General features: G+C 35.1%; 2 protein-coding genes and 1 pseudogene across 4 annotated transcripts; 2 read left to right on the plus strand and 1 right to left on the minus strand.

Moving 5' to 3' along the window:
* Positions 1–1,388: 1,388 nt before the first annotated feature.
* Positions 1,389–7,465, plus strand: LOC141813567 (integrin-linked protein kinase 1-like; annotated as a pseudogene).
* A 2,281-nt stretch (positions 7,466–9,746) lies between these two features.
* LOC141813147 (peptide chain release factor PrfB1, chloroplastic) lies at positions 9,747–13,573 on the plus strand. Its single transcript, XM_074701058.1, has 7 exons — positions 9,747–9,939; positions 10,156–10,227; positions 10,430–10,650; positions 11,023–11,226; positions 11,681–11,896; positions 12,359–12,545; positions 13,079–13,573. Exons 1-7 carry the CDS (start codon positions 9,747–9,749, stop codon positions 13,378–13,380), a joined length of 1,395 nt encoding a protein of 464 aa, XP_074557159.1. The 3' UTR covers positions 13,381–13,573.
* Positions 13,535–26,507, minus strand: LOC141813146 (uncharacterized). Of its 3 annotated transcripts, XM_074701057.1 has the most exons (13): positions 26,087–26,507; positions 25,591–25,639; positions 24,055–24,218; positions 23,775–23,970; positions 20,513–20,865; positions 20,233–20,436; positions 19,955–20,155; positions 17,173–17,247; positions 17,028–17,094; positions 15,809–16,934; positions 15,692–15,736; positions 14,119–14,187; positions 13,535–13,952 (listed from the first exon to the last, which is right to left on the minus strand). In XM_074701057.1, the coding sequence occupies exons 1-13, from the start codon at positions 26,504–26,506 to the stop codon at positions 13,913–13,915; spliced, it is 3,009 nt and encodes a 1,002-aa protein (XP_074557158.1). In that variant the 5' UTR covers position 26,507; the 3' UTR covers positions 13,535–13,912. The 3 variants fall into 3 exon arrangements, with proteins under 3 accessions (XP_074557158.1, XP_074557156.1, XP_074557155.1); XM_074701055.1 differs by having other exon boundaries at positions 23,775–24,218; XM_074701054.1 differs by having other exon boundaries at positions 13,535–14,187; positions 23,775–24,218.
* Between the last annotated feature and the right edge of the window lie 396 nt (positions 26,508–26,903).

Raw genomic sequence — 26,903 nt, forward strand, 5'->3', positions numbered from 1 at the left:
AAAGAGGGCTTCAGAGCTTTGGATTCTCTTTTGGTCGAGCAATTTATACAGCGCAGGTTGTCAATCTTCTTCAATGCCACTGGTGGTCCCCTTCCCTGTTCTTCAAAAACCGGACCGGAATCGAACCGGTCATTTTCAGATCCTCAATTTTCATAACTGAGTCATTGAAATCACTCCGTTATACCAGTTATGGCCGTTACAACTTATATCAGTTTTGGCTATAAATTATAAGCAAATTGCTTTTCCCACGCCCTTGATACCGCACCCCCCCTCCCCTCCTCTCTCTCTCCTATTCAAATGACTTTTATACCCTTTTTTCTTTGTTTTTTATTTTATTTTACTTATATCTCTCTCTCCTATTCAAATGACTTTTATACCATTTTTTTCTTTATTTTTTATTTTATTTTACTTATATATATATATATATATTTAATTTTAATTAATTTTTATTTAGTTTTATTTTTTAAATTAAAACTGTTTATTATTTTTTCATTAATACTTATATATATATTTTTAATTTTATTTAATTTTTATTTAGTTTTATTTTTAAATTAATTTTGTTTATTATTTTTTAAATTTTATTTATTTTATTTCTTTAATAATTTTGTTTATTATTTTTTTATCAAATTTTTTATTTTTTATTTTATATAATTTTTAACATTATATAATTTTATAAATAATAACTCCTAAACTTTATAACTAAAAATAAATAAAAGATTATAAACATATAAAAAATTTATTCAAAAAAATAAAACTGATAAAAAAAATTGAAAAAAAACTGATTAACAAAAAAATAAAATCAATAAAAAAACAAAATTTAAAAAATAATACATTGAAAAAAATACAAGTATTATGAAAAAAATAATAAATAAAATTAATTAAAAAATAAAAATTATATAAAATCAAAAAAATATAATAAATAAAATTGATTAAAAATAAAACTAAATAAAATTTATATAAAATTCTAAAAATAAAGTATTGATAAAAAATAATAAACAAAATTGATTAAAAATAAAACTAAATAAAAATTAAATAAAATTAAAAAAATATCATATTGATGAAAATAATAATAAATTAAATTAATTAAAAAATAAAACTAAATAAAAATAAAAATATATGAGAGTTATTTTTAAATAAAATTAATTAAAAAATAAAACTAAATAAAAATTTTAAAAAAATAAATAAATAAATACAAAGAAAAGGATAAAACTGTCATTAGAAGAGGAGAGAGAGGAAGTGGGAGGGGGGGCGTGCGCTGTTGGGGGTGGGAAAAGTAGTGCTCAAATTATAATAGAGTAATGATATACTATATAAAAAATATAGCATAAAATTTAACATGACATACTACATGTAATAAATCCTATATCTATATAGTAGTCCCCGGGGCAATGGTGTAACGGTAGGACATCCAGATTGTAACTCAGGGATCTGCGATTCGATCCCCAGCTACGGCATATTTATAGAAATTTTCCTCCAAATGAAGAACGCAATCAAAGGATGCTGGATTTACCCTGGTGGTCGGTGGGAAATTTCCTCCATGTCTATCCAATTGAATATGTCATGTTGAATTTCATACTATATATTTTTTATGTAATATATCATTATAAATAAATAAATATATATATATATATAATAAAGAGTCTCTTTTATTTTTTTATTTTTACCAGAGAATAATTTGTATAATTTAGAACATTAAATTATTTGCTTATAACTGCCTTACCGTTATTTAGGGTTTGTAACGGCTTCCCGGTGCCCAAATCCCTCCATTCCCTCTCTTCCTCTGCTTCTTCCTCGCCTCCTCCCAACTCCTTCGCTTTCAAACTTCAGTCCCTCCCATTCGTCTTCCTCCCCGGGCGGTTCTGGAGTCGAAGCCGGGGCCTTCCTCCTAATGCCTCTCCTTGCCCCCTTTTTGTTTTCGCCCCGCAGCCGGTTTGATTTTAGGGATTTAATCCAAGGCGTGGGGATTTTAGGGCAACCTTTCCTTTGATCCGAGGCTCAGAAGGTCTAGCTTCGTCCGGCAGTCCTCGCTCGATCCCAAACGGGACTGCAGGAGCCCGACCTCAATGGATGAGTTCACGGTGCCGGAGAACCTGGATTCCACCATGCAGCTGTTGTTCCTCGCATCCCAAGGGGACGCCATGGGGGTGGAGGAGCTGTTGAAGGATGGTGTAGATGTGAACAGCATTGATCTGGACGGCAGGACGGCCCTGCATTTAGCGGCGTGCGAGGGAAATGTGGATGTTGTTAAACTGTTGCTCAGCTGGAGAGCCAATGTCGACGCAAGGGATCGGTGGGGCAGCAAGGTAAAAATCTTGTTTTTTTCTCCATTCGGGATTTTATGTCATTCAACATCTATTGTTATCGTAAGCCATGCTGCAGATTATTGAACTTTGATTTGATAAGCTGCTGTTGCATGGTAAGCTGCTGTAGATGCCAAGTACTACGGTAATGTTGCAGTCTACAACATCTTGAAAGCTAGAGGAGCCAAAGTCCTGGTATTTCTTCTGTTCCTCGCCAACTATTTCTTTTGGTAGCTAACGTTCTAACCGTTTCCTAACAAACTCCCTCAGAAGATTAGGAGGACGCCCATGTGTCAAATCCTGGAGAAGTTCCAGAGTATGAACTAAACCCAGGGGAACTTCAATTCCGTCGAGGTGAAGAGGCCTTAAAGGCATGTATCTCCTGTCTTTCCTGACATATCCAACTAAAAATATATAATATAATTTTCTAACTGATGCATACATAAGAGGATAAATTTGTGCTATTTATCAGTTTTTCATTTTCTACCACAATGTTATTCTGCTTCTATACTTTTGGACATAAGCAAAGTCTTTGGTGAGAAATTATAGTGTCTTACAAATTTTGTTCTGAGCAGTTTAAAAGGCCCTGATTGAGTTTTAGTCACTAGTACATGCTACTGCCATATCTAGTATATGATGAGCCCTAAAGGATCCATATAGCTAAAAAAAATTGATTTTAGTATTTGGATTAAGGTATCAAAAAGTGGCCAGTTGCAGTGAAAAATCAAAATTTCCGTGCTGGTTTCTTTATCCCTGTTTTCCCCCCTTTGTTCCAGATAGGACATACAAAATAAAATATTTTTCAATAGAGCTGCCTCCTTCTCATTTCATTCTTGGTATATATTTTCAGTCGCATATTAGTTAGTCCAACGGATGAAAGTTAAGTTCTTCTACACACTTTGTCAGGGTACTTATCAAGTCGCCAAGTGGAATGGCACAAAGATTTCTGTGAAAATTCTTGACAAAGACAGCTATTCAGATCCGGATAGTATGTAAGTTCAAAGATTCTTATGTTGTGAAACTTCTTTAGGCCACCTTGACCTAGAGTCATTTATTTAATATTATCTGGAAGTTTTTGTTGGTATAAATGCCCCATCAATTACCTGCCTGACTTTTCAGATTCTCTAGAGGAATACATTTCATAGTACTCGATATGCTACATTTCATACCTGTTCCTTACTTGCACAAACCGATTACTCAATTTCTTGATCTTCTCTGTTATATATTTTTAGATGTCTAAGATGGCTTTCATGACACTTATACAGAAATGCCTTCAAGCATGAATTCGATGTGTTGCAAAAGGTTTGACATCCAAATGTGATCCAGTTCATAGGAGCTGTTACACAAAATATACCCATGATGATTGTTGTAGAGTATCATCCAAAAGTAAGTTTTTTATGCTTGTCATGTTTACATTATCATACCTTTGTGGTTCATTTCCTTATGATCTATGGTTAATGTGTCTCTCTTAGCATTATGTTTAAATGTTTTTGTTCTAATTTTCCTCTTGGCACAATTTTATATTCTTTTCAAACCAACTCTAATGTCGGTTTCTAATCATAATTTTTATCTCTGTTGATAATCAGGGTGACCTAGGGAGCTATCTCCAAAAGAAAGGACGTCTACAACCCCATAAAGCTTTAAGATATGCTCTTGAGATTGCCAGGCATGTCATGCACTCGTTCTGAAATTCCAGAGATAACTGTGGACTATTTTCCCCACTAGGAAAAAGTCCATGCTTTTTTTTTTTTTTGTTTTCAATGAAAAGAGGAGGGTTACTGTGAGTACTAACAGAGCCACAATAATTCTGAGAAAAAGGATCATGGACAAAAGAAAATTTGTTACTAAATGATACTCCAAATCATAATTCCTAGTCTTTGTCAGTCATACTATATCATGAGCTAACACAGTGTTTTGTTTATAAACAAAGAAAGATCAATTATGACACTCCTTGCAAGAGAAGCAATTAATCTTAGTTAGCTACTATGAGACATCAATGGGGAATCTAAGGCTGCAATATAACAAAATCAACCAAATTTATCTGTGCGAAATAACAAAAAAGAGTTAGGATCCCCAAGAAAATGTCATATAACCAAATTGTCATATGCTGGAGTAGATGGTCTTTATTCATTCCTCATTTCAAAAACGAATGGTCTTCTTCTAGTAAACAGAAGGTTTCCTAATGGTGGTGTTGTTGCTTCATATTCAGGGGAATGAATTATCTTCATCAGTGTAAACTGGACCCAATCATTCATTGCAATTTAAAGCCAAAGTGAGACTGAGGAAGTGAGCTCATTTCCAAATAGATAGATTATGCTTTAAAATTTGCAGTTGTTATTTTGTTGTACAGTAGTTAACTATTCAAAGTTCTGGTAAGGTGGCAGAAAGATCTTGCTCGACTATGGTGGACAATTGAAGGTGTCAGGCTTTGGGATAATGAATCTCTCAAAAGTTTCACCTGGTAAAGTAAGATTGGAAAATGTAAAAGCTCAAATTGATAACTTTTATTAAATATAATTTTTCAGACTAACAAACAAAATATTGTAAGTGCCAAATTTTTTACTTCACAGATTTATTGTTCTATACACAATCAAAATCCATGGTTCAATAGTCAGTACATATATACAAATGCTTTCTAATCGGTGCTATGAATTATCCTTCTATCTTCATATGGGGTTATACTGCATTTTATTTCTTCTTATTTCTTAATTTGATAATTGGATTTTTACTTAATTTTAGTGTTTTTTTACTATCAATGTTGAAACCGATGATTATTAACTAAAATTTTCAGTAATAGGAATTTTACATAAATTCAAAAAAAGTATAAGAGAATGAGAAGGTAATTAAGAAATATACTATATTTCTACCTGACATTCTCTGTGAGATAATGATTGAAAAAAGAGGGCAATTTTTTGTCAGTTACAATGTTGACATTGATAAGCCTAAGTCTGCCTTTTACAGAAGAAAAAGGACATTGACATGTAATCCTTGTGAATCTAACTGATGGCGATGTCAACTGGGAGTAGAGCAATTTATGAAAGCCTTCATACAACATGAGTAGAGATTTCTTGACATTAAATATGATACTTCAGATCTTGATTCAATTTTCTCAATTTGAACTAATTGCAAGAGCTGAAGATAAGACTACATGTTAATTCATATCAAACAGACCACCTTTATTTGCTTGCTATACATCCATTAACGGGAGGAGGTTATTACAGTAGAACACAACATAATTTATTATGGGTTTTAAGTGTCTAACCACACTTTGTCTTCCACATCCTTGAACTGATCTAGGTTAAGTATCCGAGGTGTGACCTCTTTCAGTTAAATAAGGAGTGTTTGAGCTAACAAATTGATATTCGTGGAGAGAAGAAATAGCTCAATAGTATGTGATTGGTATCTTCATCTACTAGTATGTGTTAAAGAATAATTCCTGTTGATATTCTTAGAGAGAAGAAATGGGTTAATAGTATGTTATTGGTATCTTATGACTTCATCTACTAGCATGTGTTAAAGAATAATCCTCACAAAGAAGGATAACAATTATGTATTAATTGGTTTTTCTCAATGCTGCAAATAAAGGTGAGACTCTTGGTTTTATCCAAATTGATGATCTTGCATTTCTGACTCAACAACTTCATCTGGTAGGTTTGTACACGGCGCCTGAACTTTAGAAGGATGAAGTATTTGTCAATGCATTCTCTTTTGGTCTAATTCTTTATGAGGTTTGTCAAAGCTAAATTTCATTTCCAAGTTTACCATTTAGTTTTCTCTAGAAATCTTCTTTGCTATCCAATAATATCCCTTGGCACCCAAAAAGAAGCGCAATATGCAAGGCCAAAAATATTTCATTAATTGCTATATGCCTACATTAAGCTCGAAGAGTAAGCTTATATTGAGAGAGATACCTTAGGTTTTCTCCTTTTTTGTTAGCTAGTGGTGCTTGATATTGCATATCTTGTGCACTATGTGGCTCTCTAGTTCAACTATTGATGACAATTTTCGAAATGGATGATATTTAGGACAATGTTGTATTCTATGCATTCTTTCTTGATATTGGAGACTTTACAAAGTACACTTAACTGTTTATCTGATCACATTAAACTACCAAAGTAATTTATGTAGTATTTCATTTTTGTAGGAAATGGAAGGTAGAAAGCCTACCAGTTATAATTTCAAAGTAGATTGGATGAATTGATTAACATTTATAATTTTATAATACTGTTGGTCAATTTGATGATCATTGTTAAGGCCTTGTTTACTTTGGAACAAATTGTTATATCTATTAATCTTTTTTCATGCTTTACCCATATCCAAGAATTAAATATATGTATCTTTTGCAATGATAGTACATTCTCCAAGCAAGAACCCCATATCTAGGATTATTCCAGAACTCAAGTTACGAACATATATCTTTATCAATATATTGGATAAGAATGCCATTTTCACCATTTCGTAGGTGAATATTTTAGTTCCTATATAATCTTGGTATCATATAAACAAAGAATCAGATCTTTATACCGTCCACCCAGTATAACAGTGGATACTTGAAGTTGATTCTATTTCAAATGTTTTAGTTGTTTTACAAACAGGGTTTCCATTTGCATTTATTCTTTTGTTGGTTACATCCATCCTAAATGGTTCAGATGATTGAAGGAGCACCAGCATTCAACCCCAAAAGCCCAGAGGAAGCTTCTAAAATGATTTGCTTGGATCGACTGAGGACCTCCATTGAAGATCACATCTAAACTTTATCCACTAGATGTTAAGGAGTGAGTTTAACATATTGATTATCCAAATACATTTTACCAAATCCAGTCAATCTCCGTGTTTCAAAAAAATATAACAGTTATATTAAAGGAAAAAACATTGCTGGATGCACTGCACAAGTGGTACGGAATTATCAAATACTGTGTTGGCACTGACAATCCAAACTATGAAATAAAGCTGTGCTATCCTATTTTGTTACTTCTCTTGGATGAAGGATGTCTAAAAGATCCTCATTTTGCAGGTTAATTGAAGAATGCTGGAATCCTAAGCCTGTAGTTAGGCCAACCTTTTCAGAAATTATCATCCGATAAGACAAAGTCTACGCCATATGTGCTAAGCAGGGACTGTGGAAAGACACCTTTAAACTCCCTTGGTATGTATGCATATACTGATGTTTGCGGATTCATGCCCAAATATTTCATCTATGGAACTCAATTTTCTGGGAAAAAAAGCCCAAATAATAATCCTTCCTGAGATGGTTGATGGTTGTCATCGAGTAAAGGGAGATTCATTAATAAAGTTAACGGCTTATCAGGACTTCTGATAAACAAAAGATTAACTCATCCATTATCATAAGTACAATTCTCTCCTTTTCTAGATACATAATCTTATTTTCAGTTTCAAGGTTCATACCTTGTTACGGTTCACACTTGTGCAAAGGTGAAACAACCTGAGGTTCTTGTTCTATTAATGATGATCTTAGATTAACCGAAAAGCCCTAGTACATGGCATCTCATTTTTCACTAACAACACAGAATTTACCAGGAGTGTGCTCGCCTTGTTTATTTACTTATCACATACATGGAGATGCCTTCTTTTGGCAATGTGGTGCATTCTCAATAGAACCTAAAAATAAAAGTCTGTCTAATCTTTTCATATATTTCTCATGAACAAACAATCAAATGCCAGTCATGGATGTTCATCAAATCGCATTAACAGAATCTCATACCATTTCAGAAATTCCTTAAATAGTTCAGTTCAGCTATGTGTTTCTTGCTATCTCAAATTCTCATCCTTGTCGTGTTCATTCTAACAAGAAATTCATCATCCATTTGCAGGAAGTAACGAAGAGATGCTGGAAGAAGGTATTCTACCAGAGATGTACAATTTTGACACACCCAGATTCTCAAAAACTTGAACAATGTACTGGCTGATAGTCCAAATACAACACAATGGGAGCTCCATGTTCTATTCTGTTCTCTCGCTTCCTAAAATCATAATTAACAATCGTCGGGAAGATGAAGGACCTATCTCTACATTGCCTTAAGATCTAAGAAGTGTGTCTCTCACTAATCTGAAGCCAAAAGCACCATGGTCGTGAGCACCAATCATTATATGATTAGGGTTTTAAAGGGGAAAACGGGTTTAAAACTAGCTTCATGGCCATGTTGGGTTTGTATTCTTCAGTTGGAATGGTGATCATATACTATGTTTGCATGGAACCTCACTATCTTGGTCTGGGAATGAGCTGCTATATACCATTTAATGAGATTTATATTATTGAAAAACTATTGTTGGGATAGATCCCAATAAGATACATGTTATCATTTTCACCTATTATTTTAGGGTGTGATCATCAAACTACATAATGTTGGATGATGATTCCAAGGAAGAACAAAATCTTCATCCAACCTTTCTTCTACTTTCTATCAATCTGATAGTGTTGTCCTTGATTAATATAACTTGACATTTTTTTTTTGACTTAGATCTAGTTATTGTCCTTTTATTTTTCTTCAAATATATCAAAATGTCAACAGGTTCATATTAAAATTATAATATATATATAAAATTTGTATGATGTTAGAACATTGATGTGACATCTTTGTGGCTTACATCAACTTACTAAAATTTTTAAAATTATGTTGGATTATTATCACAAAATTCTCAATTCAAACTCACTAAAGGCCCCTTCAAAACTTTTTATATATTTATCTTGTCTAAATTTTCAATTGATTACCTAAGTGATTTCACTTTGGCTAAACTATGTGCAATTCAAGTGAATTAAACTTTACTTTTAGCCAACTTCTTAACCAAAGGTGGAGTTACATTTTCAAAACTAAAGAACTTCACTAATTTGTTATAGTTTTTATGGTAATGCCTACTTAATTCCATGCAAATCTTTTATTCTGTCTTAGCAAAAGTTATACATATATAAGCATCAATGATAAAAATTAAAGAGCCCCACGGGTGTAACTGAGAAGAGTTGGTCGGTGTGGCTTTTGAGGCATAGCTAAGTTGGTTATGACGTAGCAGAGTTGTAGAAGAGGGTAAGAGTTCGAATCCTGACGAAGCCAGACAATACCCTCTTGTATCGTGACCAACTGCAGTTTCTCGATTTACCTCCTCATAAATAATCATGGGACCGATCGTGTGGGACCACCTTTGCAGAAGAGTTGGTACGGATGGATTTCACCTTTTACAGAAGAAAAGAGTTGGTCGGTGTGAAATTTTTGTGCTGATCATTTTGGAATTAATTAGATAGTAAGAATTAGATATTGATTAAAAATAAATAAAAATTAGAATTTTAATTTATGAATTGTGTGTATTAGTTAATAAAAATATATATATATATATATTAATTTTCTGTTTTTCCTTTATTTTTTAATTATAAAATTTTAGATTCAAACCGAACTCCTATTAAAGCGAAACGTTATCCTCTTTCTCCCTCCGTCCATGGAGATCGCGAGGCCGATGCTCCGGTCGGCGCTCAAGATCCCTCCAACTCCCTTATATTTCTCCACCAACGGCGACGGCGGCGGCGGCGGCGGCGGCAGGTCCCTCCGGGTATTCCTCATACCCACCCCGAGTCCCACGGCAGCGCTGTCTCTCTTCTCCAAACCTCTGAAACCTTCTCTTCCCCACCCAGGTAAAATCCTCTTCGGCTTGCGATTTTACAAGACAATTGGTTTTTTTTTTTTTGTTTCGAACCTTGTAGTGTGGACCAAGATCGCATTTCTATTCATCAAGTCGGCGCGTTAATTTGAAAACCCTATTTGGCTTTCGATTTGACGAGGAAAGGGTTGTTCTTTTGCTTGTGAATCGGCTTTTCCCCCCACTAATTTGGGCTATTCGTTTGGTTCAGTTCACCTCGCAGTTTCTAGCGGTCAGTCAAGCGTGAGTGCCGCTTCGGAAACAGTTGAATGGGCTATGCAAGGTATGTAACTAGAGTACGCTCATCACTAACAGGTAGGTATAATCCATATAAAAATGTACTCCTGTTGAAAATCAGTGTAACCTTTTTTTTTTTAATTTCTGATAGATTGCTTGGTTTATTCATGCTATTTTGTGTTCCACGATTTTCTTCTTTTAGTATCAAGAATCAAAAGATCCAACAACTTAGGTTGTGAAAAATGCAGATTTCTATGCATTGAGAAAGGATGTTGAAGCTACTGCAGTGCGTGTGGAAGACATAAGGATGTCAGCTGGTTTGGAACTGTTAGAAGCTGATCTTGCTTCACTGGAGAAGAAGGCTGCAGATGATTCTCTATGGGATGATCGAGCAAAGGCACAGGAAATACTTCTTTCCTTGACTGATGTGAAAGAGAAAATCAAGTTGCTCGATGATTTTAAATCTCAGGTTTGGATATTGGCAACTTTTGATTGTTTCAAACATTATATGATGTAGTGCATCAATGACAATATAAGGCCACAAAGAAATCTTATGGCCTCTTCCCCCAAAGAAAAGAAAACAGAAAACAGCACCATTCTCTTTGATTCCCTCCTTCGATAATGTCGCAAGGGAAACATATAGGCACAGCAATGATTCATTTGAAGCTGAAATAGTAAAAAATGTTGAAAATTATACCTTTCCTTTTCATCATACATTTTGGTTAAACAAATATTTGTAGAAATCTGTGCCCTTGGATGATTGTAAGCTGAATGATAACTCTCGTTACATTTTTTTTTAAAAAAAAACTAATAAAATAATGTTCTTATTTTGTGATTGTAGGTTGAAGAAGCTGAAACAATAGTGGCACTGACTGAAGAGTCAGAAACTATAGATAGTAGTCTCCTACAAGAGGCTTCTAAGATAATTAGAGGGTTAAGTAAGGCTCTAGATCGGTTTGAGTTGACACAACTTCTTTCTGGGCCTTATGACAAGGAAGGTGCAGTAGTTACTATAACAGCTGGTGCTGGTGGTACTGATGCACAGGTATGCATCTATTTACCATTTTTTCCTTAAATATATTTGGCTGTTTGTTAACCTGGAACATTTAGCAATTGGTGATTAGTTATCTTATCTGTGTAATATGTTGATTGTTAGAGAGCCTATGCTGTATAAGTCAAACTGATCTGGATCAAAGAGGAAACATCTGGAGTGTAATGGCATTTGCTCAAATCATTACAATTTGATCATTCTAACAGATTAAACACTGCAAGTTTTAGCTTTGTGCTATGAAGATAGATCCATATATAATCTTTCAATAACATAATTAACTAATTTGAAGTATGTGATTGCCAATTTCAGTTAATAAAATCTTTGTGTTCCAATTCTTGAAGAAGTAATTGCAGACAACCTGACACCAATTACCTGTTCTTGGTCCATGGAATGAATATTTCATGTGCACTTCTCTTCTAGTAAGACTTTTGCATGATATCCAGTGCAGGATTGGGCAGATATGCTACTTCGCATGTATGTGAGGTGGGGAGAGAAGCAAGGATACAAGACAAAGGTGGTTGAGAAATCTCCTGGAGAGGAAGCTGGAATTAAATCAGCTTCAATTGAAATTGAAGGTCGTTATGCCTACGGGTATCTGTCAGGGGAGAAAGGAACACACCGTATTGTTCGCCAATCACCATTCAATGCTAAAGGCCTTCGCCAGGTAATGAAAAATACATTCACTGCTGTACTGTTATGTAGACTATGAAAGTTGTGTTTGCTAACTGGTGGTTAAGATTGAGGTCCATTAGACAATCATCTCAGTGTTCGTCAATTAACTCTGCCCGCGAATCTTGCTTCAATATAAAAGGCAGCCATCCTCATTTCCAAACTTGTTTCAGTATATGTATGCACTTAAGTCTGCTGTTAATGCCTTTTTTTTCTCTAATGAAATCCATCTGCTGAAATGACCAATGCGAATGATATTGATTCCCTGCAATGTTCTCTTGCCATGCCATATTGTGATAGAAGCATGCTGGCATATTCAAGAATCTGTGACGACTCCAGTTTCATTTGAGGTTTCATGCTTGCATTGTTGATTTTGATAAGTTCCAGCTGCAAAAATCTTGCAATAATGGAGATGTTCATCGATGAATATTCTAATTCTCTGTAATGGTACCTGCAGACTAGCTTTTCCGGTGTGGAAGTTATGCCCCTTCTTCCTGAAGAATCTCTAGATGTAGATATACCTGAAGAAGACCTGGAAATCAGCTATTCTAGGGCTGGAGGAAAAGGAGGACAGAACGTGAACAAAGTGGAAACAGCTGTTCGGATTGTTCACATTCCCACTGGAGTTGCAGTTCGCTGTACAGGTTTGTCTTATAAGGAGTTAGTTGAAACAAACTCATTTCTTCTAAATGATGATCAAACTTGAAACAACCTTTTCCACTTTGATTCGCCTATTCAATATGTGTTGAACCATAGGCCTATAATTCATATATACGCACGTCTCATGAGTCATGATCTATCTTTTAGGGTTAGACTAATAGCTTATCTTAAGTGAACTTAGCTGAACCTTTGCCATCTGCTTGTACTCAAATGTAACTAATCTCAAATAGTTGAGACTTTGCATCTTCTTCTTGTTATAATTTCTCTTAGTACTAGTCCCATGGCAACTAAGAAAAGAAAATTGTCACAGCCAACCTGCATAAACGAGAGAACAATCCTGTTAAATCATCGAGTTCGACTACCGGTTTAGAATGCTCGAGCAAAAGTTAGTGGTAGCTTACTTATCTAAGTTTATAAATTCTCTTTATTAGCATGCAACTTACCATGTGAGTAGAGAGTTTGATCACTACATCTGCTGATTGCTATTTGGTGTCACCATTTTCTTCTCCTGTTCCAGAGGAAAGAACTCAATTAGCTAACAAGATAAAGGCCCTCGCGCGTTTGAAAGCCAAACTGCTAGTGATCGCCGAGGAACAGCGAGCTTCTGAAATCAAACAGATAAGAGGTGATGCAGTGAAGGCAGAGTGGGGTCAGCAGATCCGCAACTACGTCTTCCACCCTTACAAGCTCGTAAAAGATGTGCGAACCGGGCACGACACCTCTGATATCTCATCGGTGATGGATGGTGAACTTGAATCATTCATCAAAGCTTACTTGAAGCACAAGTACACCGCAAATGTTGCTGAAGCCAGAGCTTGAAGTAGCAGAGCTCAGTTGATAGCAGCAACAAAGTATCTCTAGCCTTTTTATATATTGTAGCATTCTGCAACTCCTTTGATAAAACAGATGGAAAAAAAGGAACTTCTTTTATCGAACACACACGGAATCTTTCTCATTGTCACACACACTTAGCTTCGACTAAACAGAGACCTCAGCTCTGTATTAATATTATCAAAAATAATAAGCACATTCACAAACACGATGTAGGGTTATGCAGAAATCTACAACTCCATTTGGCTTTCTAACAAATGCCACTTTCATTTACCAATTTGTGATTACAAATCCATTTAGCACTGCAAACATCTGCCATCTGAATCATCAAAGACCATTGGCAGATCTAAAATACATGATCGATCAAAAGCTCATCTTCCTCTGCCAGGTGCGCATGCATGCTTGCTTGCTGATCCACTTTATCGGATGATAAAACTATCGAGGTACATTGATACTAGTAGTAGTTGTCCACTACTTCCAAACAAACAAACATGGACCACCTTCTCTGTTAGTCTCATGTCTATCGCCTTCTATGAACTGGCGTGCCAGATCTAGACCTCCTGTAACAAAAACAAAAGAGCTATTATCAATAGCTACATAAAAAATTAAAACCAATTTGAAGGAAGCAGAGCCTTCGAGCTCAATTCACATTCACCTGGATGAAAATTGTTTTTTAGGTGCAACATACATGTTAACCTAAAAAATGATGGAAATTTCATGACTAACCTCCGTTCAGAAGAATAGGGAGAATGCCTGCGATGAGAGTGCTTCCTATTTGGAGACGGCGATACTTGTCTAGAATTGAAACATAAATACTAATTTGGTAAGTAAAAGCATTTGAAAAAACAATGTGTTTCTGAATTCTTTACTCCCTCAACTCAACCTGCAAGCTATTTATCAGTTTCTTTAAGAAACACGCTTTTACACAAGTCAATACTGGTAAATTAACCATCACAAACAAACTAGAGAAAGGCTAAATATGTGACAGCTACAAAGAATTCCCAACGTATCAAAAAAGAAAGATTTAAAAGAAGTTGTTTGTCAACAATGTTACAGTACATCCTGAAGCATCTAAGAACATGAAAGATTAGGAGGTAACCCTACCTTCAAGTAAGGCCAAGCATGATATATAACGAGGATATCGTGAATTTGCCAGTACTGAATGGGAAAGTAAAATCAATTCTTGTAAAGCTTATTCCAAAGTAATTATTAGAACTTTGGACAATTTTTTATCTGCTCTTGTCCTTATCCGTCAGGTGGCATATGGCATAAAAAAAGAGAGTTGGCTACATTGACGGGAAAGTTATCTGAAGAGCTCCATGGCAAAATTATCCTTACAGACAACACAATGAAGCTTGAAATAGAAAATTTGCAATTTCAACTAACAACACTAAACCCATCATATTAGAATAAATTTCCTATAAAAAAACTTTACTAAATAGTATGGAGTTTGCTAAGAGGCTTTAAGTGTGATAATTCTTCCTTGAAGCTAGCATGCACTATGCACATGGAGATTTCCACATTGGAACCTAAATTTTGGGCTAATCCTTGTTTCCAATGTCTGAATAAGATGTGAAGTGCAAACACAAACAAAGAGCAGGCATAAATCACAGCAACAACACTTTAAGGATTACCAAAAGATAGTGGGACAAGACCAAGAGATACAGGCATGAATAATATATTTTAACCTCCTATAAATGTGTTGAGCTAACTTAAACATTGATCTTCCAGTAACTTGATTAGGGTCTCTCAGCCTCCAGCTTATACACCATTATTTTTTAACATGTTAGACTAAAGTTATAAAAGAGATGCAGTAAATCCCCAAATCAATTGAAATGACCTGCATCTAGTGGCAGTAAAATCCTACTAGTTTATTTAATGACCATGTGCAAATTGGACAACTGAAGATTCAATAATCATTACTCATGTTAAAGTTAATTGGCTGATGACTTGTTACAATGCTTAAATCAAGAATGACCAGTAGACATAATTAGATTCTTAATACCCCCTCCTCATGTGTCAAAGACAGACTAAATACATTGGCCTAAACCCAACACATGTATGATAGTGACATGGGGAGGGGATTCAAATACAGAACCTCCTGTTGATTAACCATGTTAAAGTGGATGACTGACCGCTGTATAAAAATACATTTATATTCCTAACAACTTAGAAGGATAAAGCTTCCCTAGAAAGAACTATATACAAGTCAAATGCAAAAGAACGGTCAAGAATGACGACTATATGGTTTAATCTCATCTGTTGATTAGGCAAAAAGATCATGAAAGATCTATAATACCTGGCCTTGGATCTGCTTGGTGATGGTGAAGGAGAATGCATCCTCCTATATTAAAGATTAGAATTATCAAGATAAGCAAGCAAAATATGCTAGCTCAATAAAGAAACCATAACATACCTTCTTTTTGGCACCTCACATGATTCGTCATTTGAAATACCATGACCATGCAAGGAACCTTCCTTGCTACTTCTACTCCTTTGACTAGGTGATTTTCTACTGACATACCTTGAATCCTTTGTATCGCGTTTAGACTTACCTTCTCTGTCATCCTTTGATTTCTCTTTTTTCCTTTCAGTATCCTCTTTGTCTCTTTCCTTTTTATCTTTTACAACGCCTATCTTTTTCTTGTTGATGCTATCATGACCTTTGGCATCAGACTCCTTAGAATTTGCTCCTCGCCTTTTACTCCTTTCCTCAGTTGTATCATTCGAATTATTCCTCTCATTAGCACTTTCTTTCAATCGTTTGTTTTCATAATTGATTGTCTCAGTGCAATCAGAAACCTCACTGATTGATTTTCCTGTGATATGTGATTCCTTCTTAATAGTTTCTTTGCTATAGCTCCTCTTTTCTGGGTATCTTTCACTGATGTTAAACTTTTTCAATTCCCTTACATGCTCCTCAGCAGTTAGAGACTCCCCAGCTGCATTACTAGCAAGTGCATTTTCCACTTTCATACCTTTATTACTAACTGTCTTACCTTTTGACTCTGAAACATTGTGACCATCTGAAGACACTTCAGATGGAAGATCATTCTTGTAAGGTAGATGTTGTGAACCAGTGACAGAGGAATCTTTTAGTTCCTTTGCATGATTGGGTAATTTACTGTCAGAAACTGAGGCATCCATCCTGACAGAATTTGCAACATGATTTCTTGAATTGGACTTAGAAGAACCAATGGATTCTAATCTTCCATTAGCAACACCATCTGGATCTCTTAGAGGCCCCTTGCTAATTAAATCCTTCTCAATCTCACCATTTCTTGGTTCATTTTCAGTAGACCTACTTTCATTAACCAATAACGATTTGGAGTTTTTGGCTACATCCTCATCCTCATCTTCATCAGAAGCATAACTAGCAAGACCCAGAATATCACCTGCAGGAGACTGCATGCCAGAACTTACATGAACACCATTTTCAGTCTGGTCTTCTTTAACTGTTACTAAAACCTTTGCAGAAGCCTTAGTTGTTGACACTCCTAAAATAGGGACCTTAAGATTTCCAAGTTCTTTGTTCTCAGTTACTGCAGGGAAAGATGTGGGAAGTTAGAGTCCAGGACAAGTTAAACCTTCAACAGAATGTAGAACTTTCAATTGTTTGTAAAGAGATTCTTTACTTTCGTCAATTAGATCATCTTCATCAAGAACTTTCGTAGCAATTTCATCAAAAAGCTCATCTGTAACCTGCTGGTTCAAACATGATAAGCACCACAAATGCACTCGGAAAAATATTAAGAATAGACATCCAGTGAGAAAGAAAACCTTTAACAAAACTTCAGTTAGCACACGTTTTATCTCCTGGTTTAATGCTGCTGATCTAACAGCTTCAACTCCATCCTACACAATATAAAGCTGGATTTTATAACAAAAAGAAAAAAATTTCGAAAGCACTTTCTTCTGATTATGAAAGAAATCTAACTTCATCGTGCAAGGGCAATAGCCATAATTGGAATTGCAAAAGCTAGTATGAAAGCCAATTGACAGAATTTAAAAGGCTTGCATGAATAATTCCAGAGACCAACAAAGGCATTTAGGTAAAGATAAAAAGAAGCCGCATACTATCTGAAACAAAATTCTAGCTTTCATAAACTTTACGAATACATCCTTGTAATATACGTTGCTAAAGAGCAGCCCGGTGCACGAAACTCCCATCAGTGTGGGTCTCAAGGAAGGGTCAGATTACATTGGGTCTATTATACGTAGCCTTATTTTGCATTTTGCAAGAGATTGTTTCCACAACTCGAACCCGTGATCTCAAGGTTATATGACAACAACTTTACCGTTGTGTCAAGGCTCTCCTTCAATATATATTGCTAGAGTTAAGAAAATAATATATCATAAGTAAATAATGGTTATAGCAGATAATGGCAATGGAAAGCAGGATAAAGCTGATAAAAGACTATTGATCAACTAACAAACTACAAAAGTTAATTTTAAATATAAGCGTGCTACTCAAGGAAAAGTGGCACCAACAGTATCAAAGAGAAGTAATATTGAGATAATAAATATATAGGAAAATAAATTCCTGTAATGGGATTAATTTTAATAGTAAAATAAAATCATCAAGGAAGAATGATAAATTCCTCGGCTAAAAAAATGATAATTTCTTCATAAGACTTTCTGTACCACAAGAATTCAACATTAAAGTTCCATTCACAAATATGAATCGCCATCTGCCAACTGACGAATTTCAGAATGTGAGATAAACTGGTCATGCAAGATCAAGATCTCCATTCAATCAGAGTCATCAGGTGAATACCATGTAAACTTTAAGCTCTCAGACGTTCACCTTGCATGTGCATTGTCATACAACTAGGTAATTTTACAATTTAAACAATCTTATGGATCATTATGCTACAATCCGAGTTGTGGAACCAAAAATAATAATAATAATGTTTACTGAAATCCCAAGAAGAAAATCAAACTAGTATCTTTTAAAATGAACACTAGGCATACACAAAAAGTACACAGACCACACATGATTTTGAGTTAGAATAAAGTCACTACATACTCCTGGCTGCCACAAGCCAATTCCGATTATGTAAGAGTGTACCAATTCATGTCAGGGTTTTCATCGTCAAGTCTCATGGCATCTACATTCCCCAGTTTCAGAATATTCTAAATATGTTTTCTATATTTTTTTCATATATATTATTTTTGCATAGTTTTCATACCTATTTTAAATGTGTTCATATCTATTTTAAATGTGGTTTATAAAATCATATTTGGTTATGACTACCAAATGAAAGTGGGTAACTCATATTAGGTCTCATTGTGCTAGGTTCTCTTAATATCAATTTAATGGTATAAGGGGAAATATTTCCCCTTGAGAGGATCAAAACTAGGGCATATTATGCAGCAAGTGCAGTGCCTGACCATCAGGTAGGCGATAAGATGGTAGCAGACAAAGGCAGTGCAACAAATATAGTGTTCTCTTAACTGTCTAAAGCTATCACAGTTAAGGTTTCAATAAAAAAGGACAGCCCGGTGCACGAAACTCCAAATGGCATATGATGACCCACTAAATAGTGCATGTGATATGCAAAAGATACGCAGTCAGTATCAAAACACATATAAAATATAAATATATCAATAGAACTGATTAACATATATACCATACAGTATACCAATAAATACATCCAATTCAGAATTTCACAAAAAATATATATATTTGAATCAGACAATGCAAGACGCATGACATATTACAATAAATTTAATTATATAGATATATAACATTCACAAAATCACACTGGTAAGAAAGGAATTTGTCCCTTACAAGTTACAAGCTACCAAATAGAGTAGCTTAGGGTTCATTTAAACCAGTTCAAATGAACCAAATTATTTTATTTTTTTCAATTACATTTGTGTGTCATTGTAAAATACCAAAATCCAACCTGACAGAGTAGAATACCTAACATTTTGGGTTACTTTCCAGAGCTATGTTAGGTTGTCCTAGTTTCTACCAACCTCTATTTGAGAATATCAGGGCACAAGAATGGGATAAACATCAATGATCAACATGTAAGAATTAAGATATGATCAGATCATAATTATATTTATTTCAGAATTAAATGGTCACATGGTGTGAGTGATGAGATGTACCAAAACTTACTGGACAGTTTACCCTAATATATAAGATGCTCCTAAAACCATAATCTGGGAGCCATCACCTCATTCAAATGCTTAACATGCTTGCTTCTGCATGTCACAATTTTCAGGTATTCTGTGAGGTTCACCATTCAATATCTAAACATTAAAGTTAACTTTACACAGTTTTTCTTGTGAGATACTACTGTGGTTTTACATATATGTTTTGCTATATTACCATAAACGAAGACAAGCACTTCCTATAGAGACAACATATGCATTGGCCTAGGCACTATCAGAGTATTCAACAGATAATACTCTTTCTTATGTTTGCACATAAAACCATGCATAATAAGTGAATAAGCAAGCTTGATCAAATGCAATGCAGCTGTATGATTCAGCATAAAAAAGAAAGTCCAATATCAGAATATTTTGACATCAAAATCTAAGGCAAAACCTCGTCATCATCTTCGTCTTCAGTAGATTTGGTTGAATCAGCACTCTTGTTGTCAATTTGATCACCTGTCCTATACAATTTATCATCATCCTCCAGTCCCATAGAATTGTAAGAATTCCCACTTTGATGACTGGCATAAGTACTTGCAATAGATGACTTATTTTTTATGATTTCTTCTCGAAGCCAATTAGGCACTGCAGCCTTGATTTAGAAACAAAAATGTCGGTCACACTTAACATTGAACAAAATGAAGATTGAAAGTACACAATCCAACCTACTTTTTTTGGACGTTCAGAAAGATTAAAATTGGCACTTGCATCAGCAGACATTATTGTTGCATGATTAAGAGATGTCCCTGTGACTAAACCAAAAGGAGGACTAGTAGGTGGCACACTAGGCCGAAAATCAGGCCCCATCAACCTTCCAAAGACTGGCGGTGGTTGCGGCCCTAAGGTAGGGTGTGGAACGAAAGGATGATCCAACTGTACTAGAGAAAATTGAATTCAGATCAGAAATTCAAATACACAAACTACATGGTTATGAAACACCAGTGGCAACCTGTGCTACTGATTCTGAAATGGAAACTTGGGGAAGAACTGCTGGAGTAGCTGGAGGAGCCCAAGCATGAGCAGGCATAGTAATCGCATCATGATCCATCATTCCCATAGACTTAGATGGAAGAGGAACATAACTGATTTTTGAATGTGATTCAAGGCCCAAGAGAGGCCTAGATTCAAAATCAAGAGGCATGTTGCTGGGATCAGTTGCATAGTTAACAGACTGTCCACCATGGGTCAAATCATACTGATCAACAGCTACATTTGGATCAGTTAATGCTGGTGGTGGATGAACAAAGCCTTCTTGTGTGGATAATACAGGCAGATGTAACTTACTTACAGTGTCTCTGTTACCTGCGTTTACAATCAAAAGTCACTTGCAGAAGATTGTGGCACAAGCAGAAAAATGTGCACTTCTATTCAATGACAGTGAAATGGACACTGTCAAGAACACAGAGTTTGCTCTTATAAAAGAAACCAACTTTCTTAAATTATAATGATGATAATTAAGAAATGGCTGAAAAACAATATGGACCAAAAATCCAGAAAGCATATCCAAAATTCAAAACTGATAGATAGTGGCTTTCTAACTTGCGGATCAGTACATCAACAAGAAAGAATTACAGCCTAATTTAACTAATTACAAACTTGATACACAGTTATTACATCAGTAGTTGTTTTTTATTCCAACCTTGAAGCATGCTCATTTCTAGTCAGGCTTTCTAGGTAATCCTTGACCAAAATCCTATAAAAATAAGAGAAAGAGAGAAAAAAGACGACGACGACAACCCAACCTTATCCCACTAGGTGGGGTCGCGTATATGGATCTTTCTATGCCATTGAGCTTTATCTCCTACTATATCATCATTTATAAAAGGCAACTCAGTGCACAAAGTTCCCGCCAATGCGGGATCCCGGGAAAGAATCTAGGATCCAGGGTTTAATAAATTTCATCTTATTTTATTGTTGTTAACCAAATCTTTTTTAGTTTTCCTCTTCCTCATTTGATGTGCACATTTGTCATAGTTTTACAACATCAAATTGAAGCATTTATTATTTAAGTAGATATCTGTACCATCTTAAACATGTCTTTCGGAGTTTCCCCTAAATAGATACAATCCCGACTTTACCTCTAATATTTTCATTTCTTATCTTATCCATCCTTATATGTTCGCATGTCCACTTTAACATCCTCATTTATACAACTCTCATTTTTTACTCATGTGCTCGAGTAATAGTATAACATTCAAATCCATATAACATAGTAGATGTAGCTGTCATTTTGTTAAACTTTCCTTTAAGTCTTAAAGGTATTTTACGATCACAGAAAACATCAGAAGCTCTCCTACATTTGAATCATCCTATTTATATTTTATGTAAGACATCTCTCAATCCTTGCATCCTTTTGTAAAAATAATCCTAAATGCTTAAAACTCTCAGTTACAAACAACTCGTCATCTCCTATCTTAACAATTGTTTCATTACGTCTAATATTGCTAAATTTAAATTCCATATATTCTATCTTTACTCTAATAAACCTAAAACCTTTCACTTCTAGTGTTTTATGTCAAGAAAAAAAACACTTCAACAAAAATAAATTAGGAATTAATCAATCAGTTTGATTGAAATGATCCTTCATTCTTATGCCCTTACACCTCTTCAACTAAAAAAAATTGAGGGATTTGGGGGGGGTGTCAGCCACTCCCACCGCCCCCTTGGCTCCGTCCCTACTCATCAGGATATCGAATGAGCTTATTCACTTTATGTTATAGTTTTAACATCGATGATTTTGTCTTCAACAACTTTTCTTTTCTACTACTTATTATAAACTTGAGCTAAAGAAATGAAACTTCATAGCAATTTATCCCTATCTTTTTATGCCAATAATCCTTGACTAGCATGACTAACCAATACAAACTATCCAACTAGATGCATTATCGAGTTATCCACAACTGTTGAACACATTTTATGCTAAAAGCATTGAATACTTGAGTTCCAACATCATTATTCTATTACAAAGCAGTCAACCTCAGAAATCTCTTCAGACATATTTAATCTCTTATGATATTGATCATATACTATAAAGTGTCTTCATTTCAATAATAATTTTAGCATCCATAATCTACCATTTTGCAAATAAGTTCTGAAGTCATAACAGTCATAATAATAAGAATTATCAATGCTGCAGCTAAATAAGAGGAATTACCTTTACATATAAAAGGAGGCAAAAGTAAAGTAAATACATTTCATATTGCAAAAATATAAGCAATCTGAGCAACAGGTTTAATTCCATTCTAGAACTGTGAGCACTTAACATTTACACTCATTCAATTGGATTTGCAAGATAATCACAGATGAAACCGCCATAGTAAAATATCAGAAAGGAAATTGTTGCAGATACTGTACCAAATGATTACAACAAGAACAACAACAAGCCATAGTCAACTATATAGATCCTTCTATATCATTGGGTTCAATCCCCTATTATATCATCATCTATATTTAAATGAATTTTATCTTCCTTTATCATCACTAACTGAGTCTTCTTTGATCTCATTCTTCCTCTATTAATATGTGTATTTGTTGTGGCCTCGTATCGCTTAACTAGGATATTTATTGAGCATGTAAATATATATCCATATCATTTTAAATGTCTTTCGGAGTATTCCCTTAATAGATGTAACACCAACTTTCTTTATAATATTCTCGTTTCTTATCATGTCTATCCTCGTACGTTTGCACATTCATCTTAATATCGTCATCTCCGCGACTCTATCTTTTGCTCATGTTCTCGCTTAATAGTACAGCATTCAGCTCTATATAATATAGTTGATCTAACCGCCATTTAATAAAACTTTCCTTTAAAAAAAATATTTTATATTGTAGCAAATGATTGTCTGAGAAAAATATTTTTCTCTAACGTCACCAAAGAGGGAAAGGTGAAGATTAATATATGCAATGTTGGTAGCAATAACAGTAAGTAACTACTAGAAATAAATGTAAGCAAAAACTAAAAACCATCAATAACTAATTGCTCTTGAAGAATTTCTGCAATGTTCTGACTAATATAAACAGTGAAACTGAAAATACTTCACAACCACAAGCTTGTTTGTCTATGAAATACAATGTAACATATAATGCTAAGCTACAAAACGCCTTTCTAAAACCAATGACAAGGAGAAAACAACAATCCAACAAAGGTTATGGTCCCGGAAATTGGTACATCATCCAGATGCAGATGAAATTACTACAAGGAACTTTACCTTGGATAGAAGAATAACTACAAGGTACCTCCTGCTCATAAATGGATGGTGTATGCCCAAAATTTTCCCCTGGCGAAGTATGATCCTTCCGTTGGGCAGCAGCTTCTTCTCCAGTAGTGGAATGGATATGCATGTCTCCTACATAAATTGACCCAGAGGCCAATGAAGCAGAGAGATATGCATGATTGACTTGTTTCTGTTGATTCATTGTAAAATGGGGTGGCTGTTGATTAGTGGACTGAGAAAGCAAAGATTGTTGAGCATCTGTAGGAGGACCCACTGTGGCTTGATATTGATCACGATAAGTCTGACCATGCACTTCTGTTCTTCCCTCAGGCACAACCTGAGGATGACTATGATGTATATCTGTCCCTGATTTGGCAGTTGCCCATGCTTTTGCTCGAGCAGCCCAGTCATCCACAGCATTATATGTTAGGCTTCTTTCTGAAAGAAATTGAAGGGAAATAACCAGCATATAAGCAATAGAAACCTTCTAATAAAATGTTTTCAAGTCTAAGCATTTTAAGGAAACAGAAAACTGTAAACTGCAGGCCCAATGGAATCAAGCAAATTAACTTGGAAAATGGTCAAGGAGAACAATCAGATTCTAATAAATGGAAAAGCAAAAGAAAACTGTCAATCTCCATATATCATGATTGTCTTCAAAGGTCAGAAGGCAGAGTAGAGTAGTGCCACTATGAGCTTTCAAGAAGTGAAGAGGTTTTCTAAAGAAAATTGCTCCCCTGAATACACTGTGATTTCTCTAGAATGAAAATTGCTTCCAGGCTAGGTGTATTAAAAAAGCTTGAGACTCACACTAAAGACAAACCGGAGTATAAAGCCATAACATGACAGGATTCTGGTGGATGCAGTTCAAAAGTGTATATAGCATGGTGTTGCATGGAAAACAATCTCAAATAAGTAAAGATACAACCAAAATGCGGAAGACCCCTCAAAGACAATGCCACTAAGTTTATTCAATTTCCATTGGATGGCAATTTAATCATAAACAACTGACATATGGCAATATATGATACCCAACAAAGACGCATCCTTGATTCCTAATTATAATCATCAAGTCTCAGAAAAAAAAAGGCCAGCTAGGTAAAAAAAAGATAAGCTTTAAGATGAATATATCATTTACAAAATTGCAAAGAATTAGTATTTTCCTTCCTTTTGATAGTAAAAGCTTTCATAGTGTTCTAGCTTGTGGTTTCACTTTTGAATATCTTTGTAAGCCTAGAGATTAGTATATAATCAGAGGGGTTATTTGAAAAAGAAGAGATTGTTTCTCCTGGAACCTAGAAGGCTGGTGTAAGAATTTATAGATATTCTAGCGTTTATTTATTTTGGAAAAGAAACACCTACAAGGAGGTCAGCTCTAGTCCTATACGAAATCAAATTGAACACTTTGAGCTCGTGCCTTATGGTTTTGAAACCCAAAATACCCACCAGCACCTCTCCAAAGCAACAGAAGCAAGAGGCCAGCAAATTGTTTTCTCAGTTATACATATTTACTGTTCCTAGAATCATGCAATTGGTTTAGATCTGTGGTTGTTTCTATTTGCATCATTACAAAATATCTATTGTGATGTTCAGTTACTAGATAAACAAAGTCTTTAAAGATTTTCTAACCACAAAGGGCAATGAAAATTAAAAGTTATGCAAAAGCAGGGTTAGGATAAGAAATAAAATGTAATAGATGAAAAAAAAAGAAGCTGCATGATTTATGAAGCTATGACATGGAATAGGATGTCTTCAATCATTAATGACGAATAGAATGAATTCCATGTATCAACTATAACCTAAGTCTGACCTGAGTATTCCCATGCCTGATTCTGTGGCCAAGATTGGCCTCCCCATCCCTGCAAAAAAAAATCTTTGGTTATTAAAGAAATATGTGCAGCAAGCTCCTTAGGATCATTTCTTCAACACACAAAAGAGAATTTCTAAGCATATCTGAATGCAAAAGATAAACATACTTAAAAATGGACTATTGATCCAATCAACCTCTTTTTCTATCAACAAGATCCTAACCTAAATTAAAAACGGATGTAAAAAATAAATAAATAAATCACCTCGATAAAGTTTTACACACGAGGCATTTTAGGTAGTCGTAACTCAACCAGATAAACTATTATTTTCTTTGCTGGTATCAAATCCAACTGAATCCACCGCATAAACCCAAAGCACGTGAAAAAAAATTTAGAAAAAAAAACAACGATCGACAATTCAGATACTTCGCTACCTGAAAAATATTATCGAACTGATGTTTGGAAAACGAGTAAAGAAGCGATAACAACAAAACGAACCTGATACGGTTGCGGAGGAGGGTAAGCAGACGGAGGAAGCGGAGGCGGCTGCATCTGCGGCGCATGGTGGAGCGGAGGGTGAGGAGGGTACTGATGTTGCTGCACGGGCTGCGCTGCGTAAGGCGATGGATAGGGCGGTGGAAAAGCGGGGTAATGGTGGTGGTGCTGCTGAAAGTGGCCATCTGGATGAACCCACTGCGGCGGAGGCGGCTGATTCTGGGAGGAAATATGATGATGCGGAGGGGGAGGAGGAGGAGACGGATAGTGGTTGTGGTGAGGAGGCGGAGGCGGATAACTAGAGGCGGGAAGGGAATGAGATTGGGGTTGATGATGGTAGGGATTAGGGAAAGGGTTCTGCTGAGGTTGCTGGAGATCTCCACCGCCACCGCCGGCGAAGCGGCGACCTTGGAACGAATCCATCGAGGAGGCTAGGGATTCGAGAGGAGGAGGAAATCAAACTGGAAGGCTGCCCAAGTGGACTCTTTCATGTTTAAAGGAATGGGCTTATTGGGCCTATTGGGCCTATTGGGCTTCTGTGTAAATTATGACTCTTTTTAAATATAATAATTAAGATTTCGAAACTCCTAATTAAAAATAGTACCATTTTATAATTTTTTTATTTATTATTTTTTTTTTACTTAGAATGAAGTCATTTAAAATTTTTTCTTTCCTTTAAAGGTTGAGTTATAGTATTAAACATAAAAATAATTTAAAATGAAAAAAATTTAGTTGCTTGTAGAATGTACAAAATAAGAAGTACAGGATAACAACTCCGCCATACCTCATGAGTCTCTAAATTTTTTTTTTTTAAATTTTT

This window comes from Curcuma longa, chromosome 20, assembly GCF_044706935.1.
Source record: "Curcuma longa cultivar G26 ecotype Majalengka, Jawa Barat chromosome 20, ITB_CL_G26_1.1, whole genome shotgun sequence".
Classification (NCBI taxonomy): domain Eukaryota; kingdom Viridiplantae; phylum Streptophyta; class Magnoliopsida; order Zingiberales; family Zingiberaceae; genus Curcuma; species Curcuma longa.

Coding starts and splice junctions, on each gene's coding strand:
- LOC141813147 (XM_074701058.1), top strand. CDS start 9,747: ATGGAGATCGCGAGGCCGATGCTCCGGTCGGCGCTCAAGATCCCTCCA. Junction 10,228..10,429: donor AGTTGAATGGGCTATGCAAG/GTATGTAACTAG, acceptor TGAAAAATGCAG/ATTTCTATGCATTGAGAAAG. Junction 10,651..11,022: donor TCGATGATTTTAAATCTCAG/GTTTGGATATTG, acceptor TTGTGATTGTAG/GTTGAAGAAGCTGAAACAAT.
- LOC141813146 (XM_074701054.1), bottom strand. CDS start 26,506: ATGGATTCGTTCCAAGGTCGCCGCTTCGCCGGCGGTGGCGGTGGAGAT. Junction 25,640..26,086: donor CTCCTCCGCAACCGTATCAG/GTTCGTTTTGTT, acceptor TTTTTTTTGCAG/GGATGGGGAGGCCAATCTTG. Junction 20,437..20,512: donor TTTCAGAATCAGTAGCACAG/GTTGCCACTGGT, acceptor TCTCTAGTACAG/TTGGATCATCCTTTCGTTCC.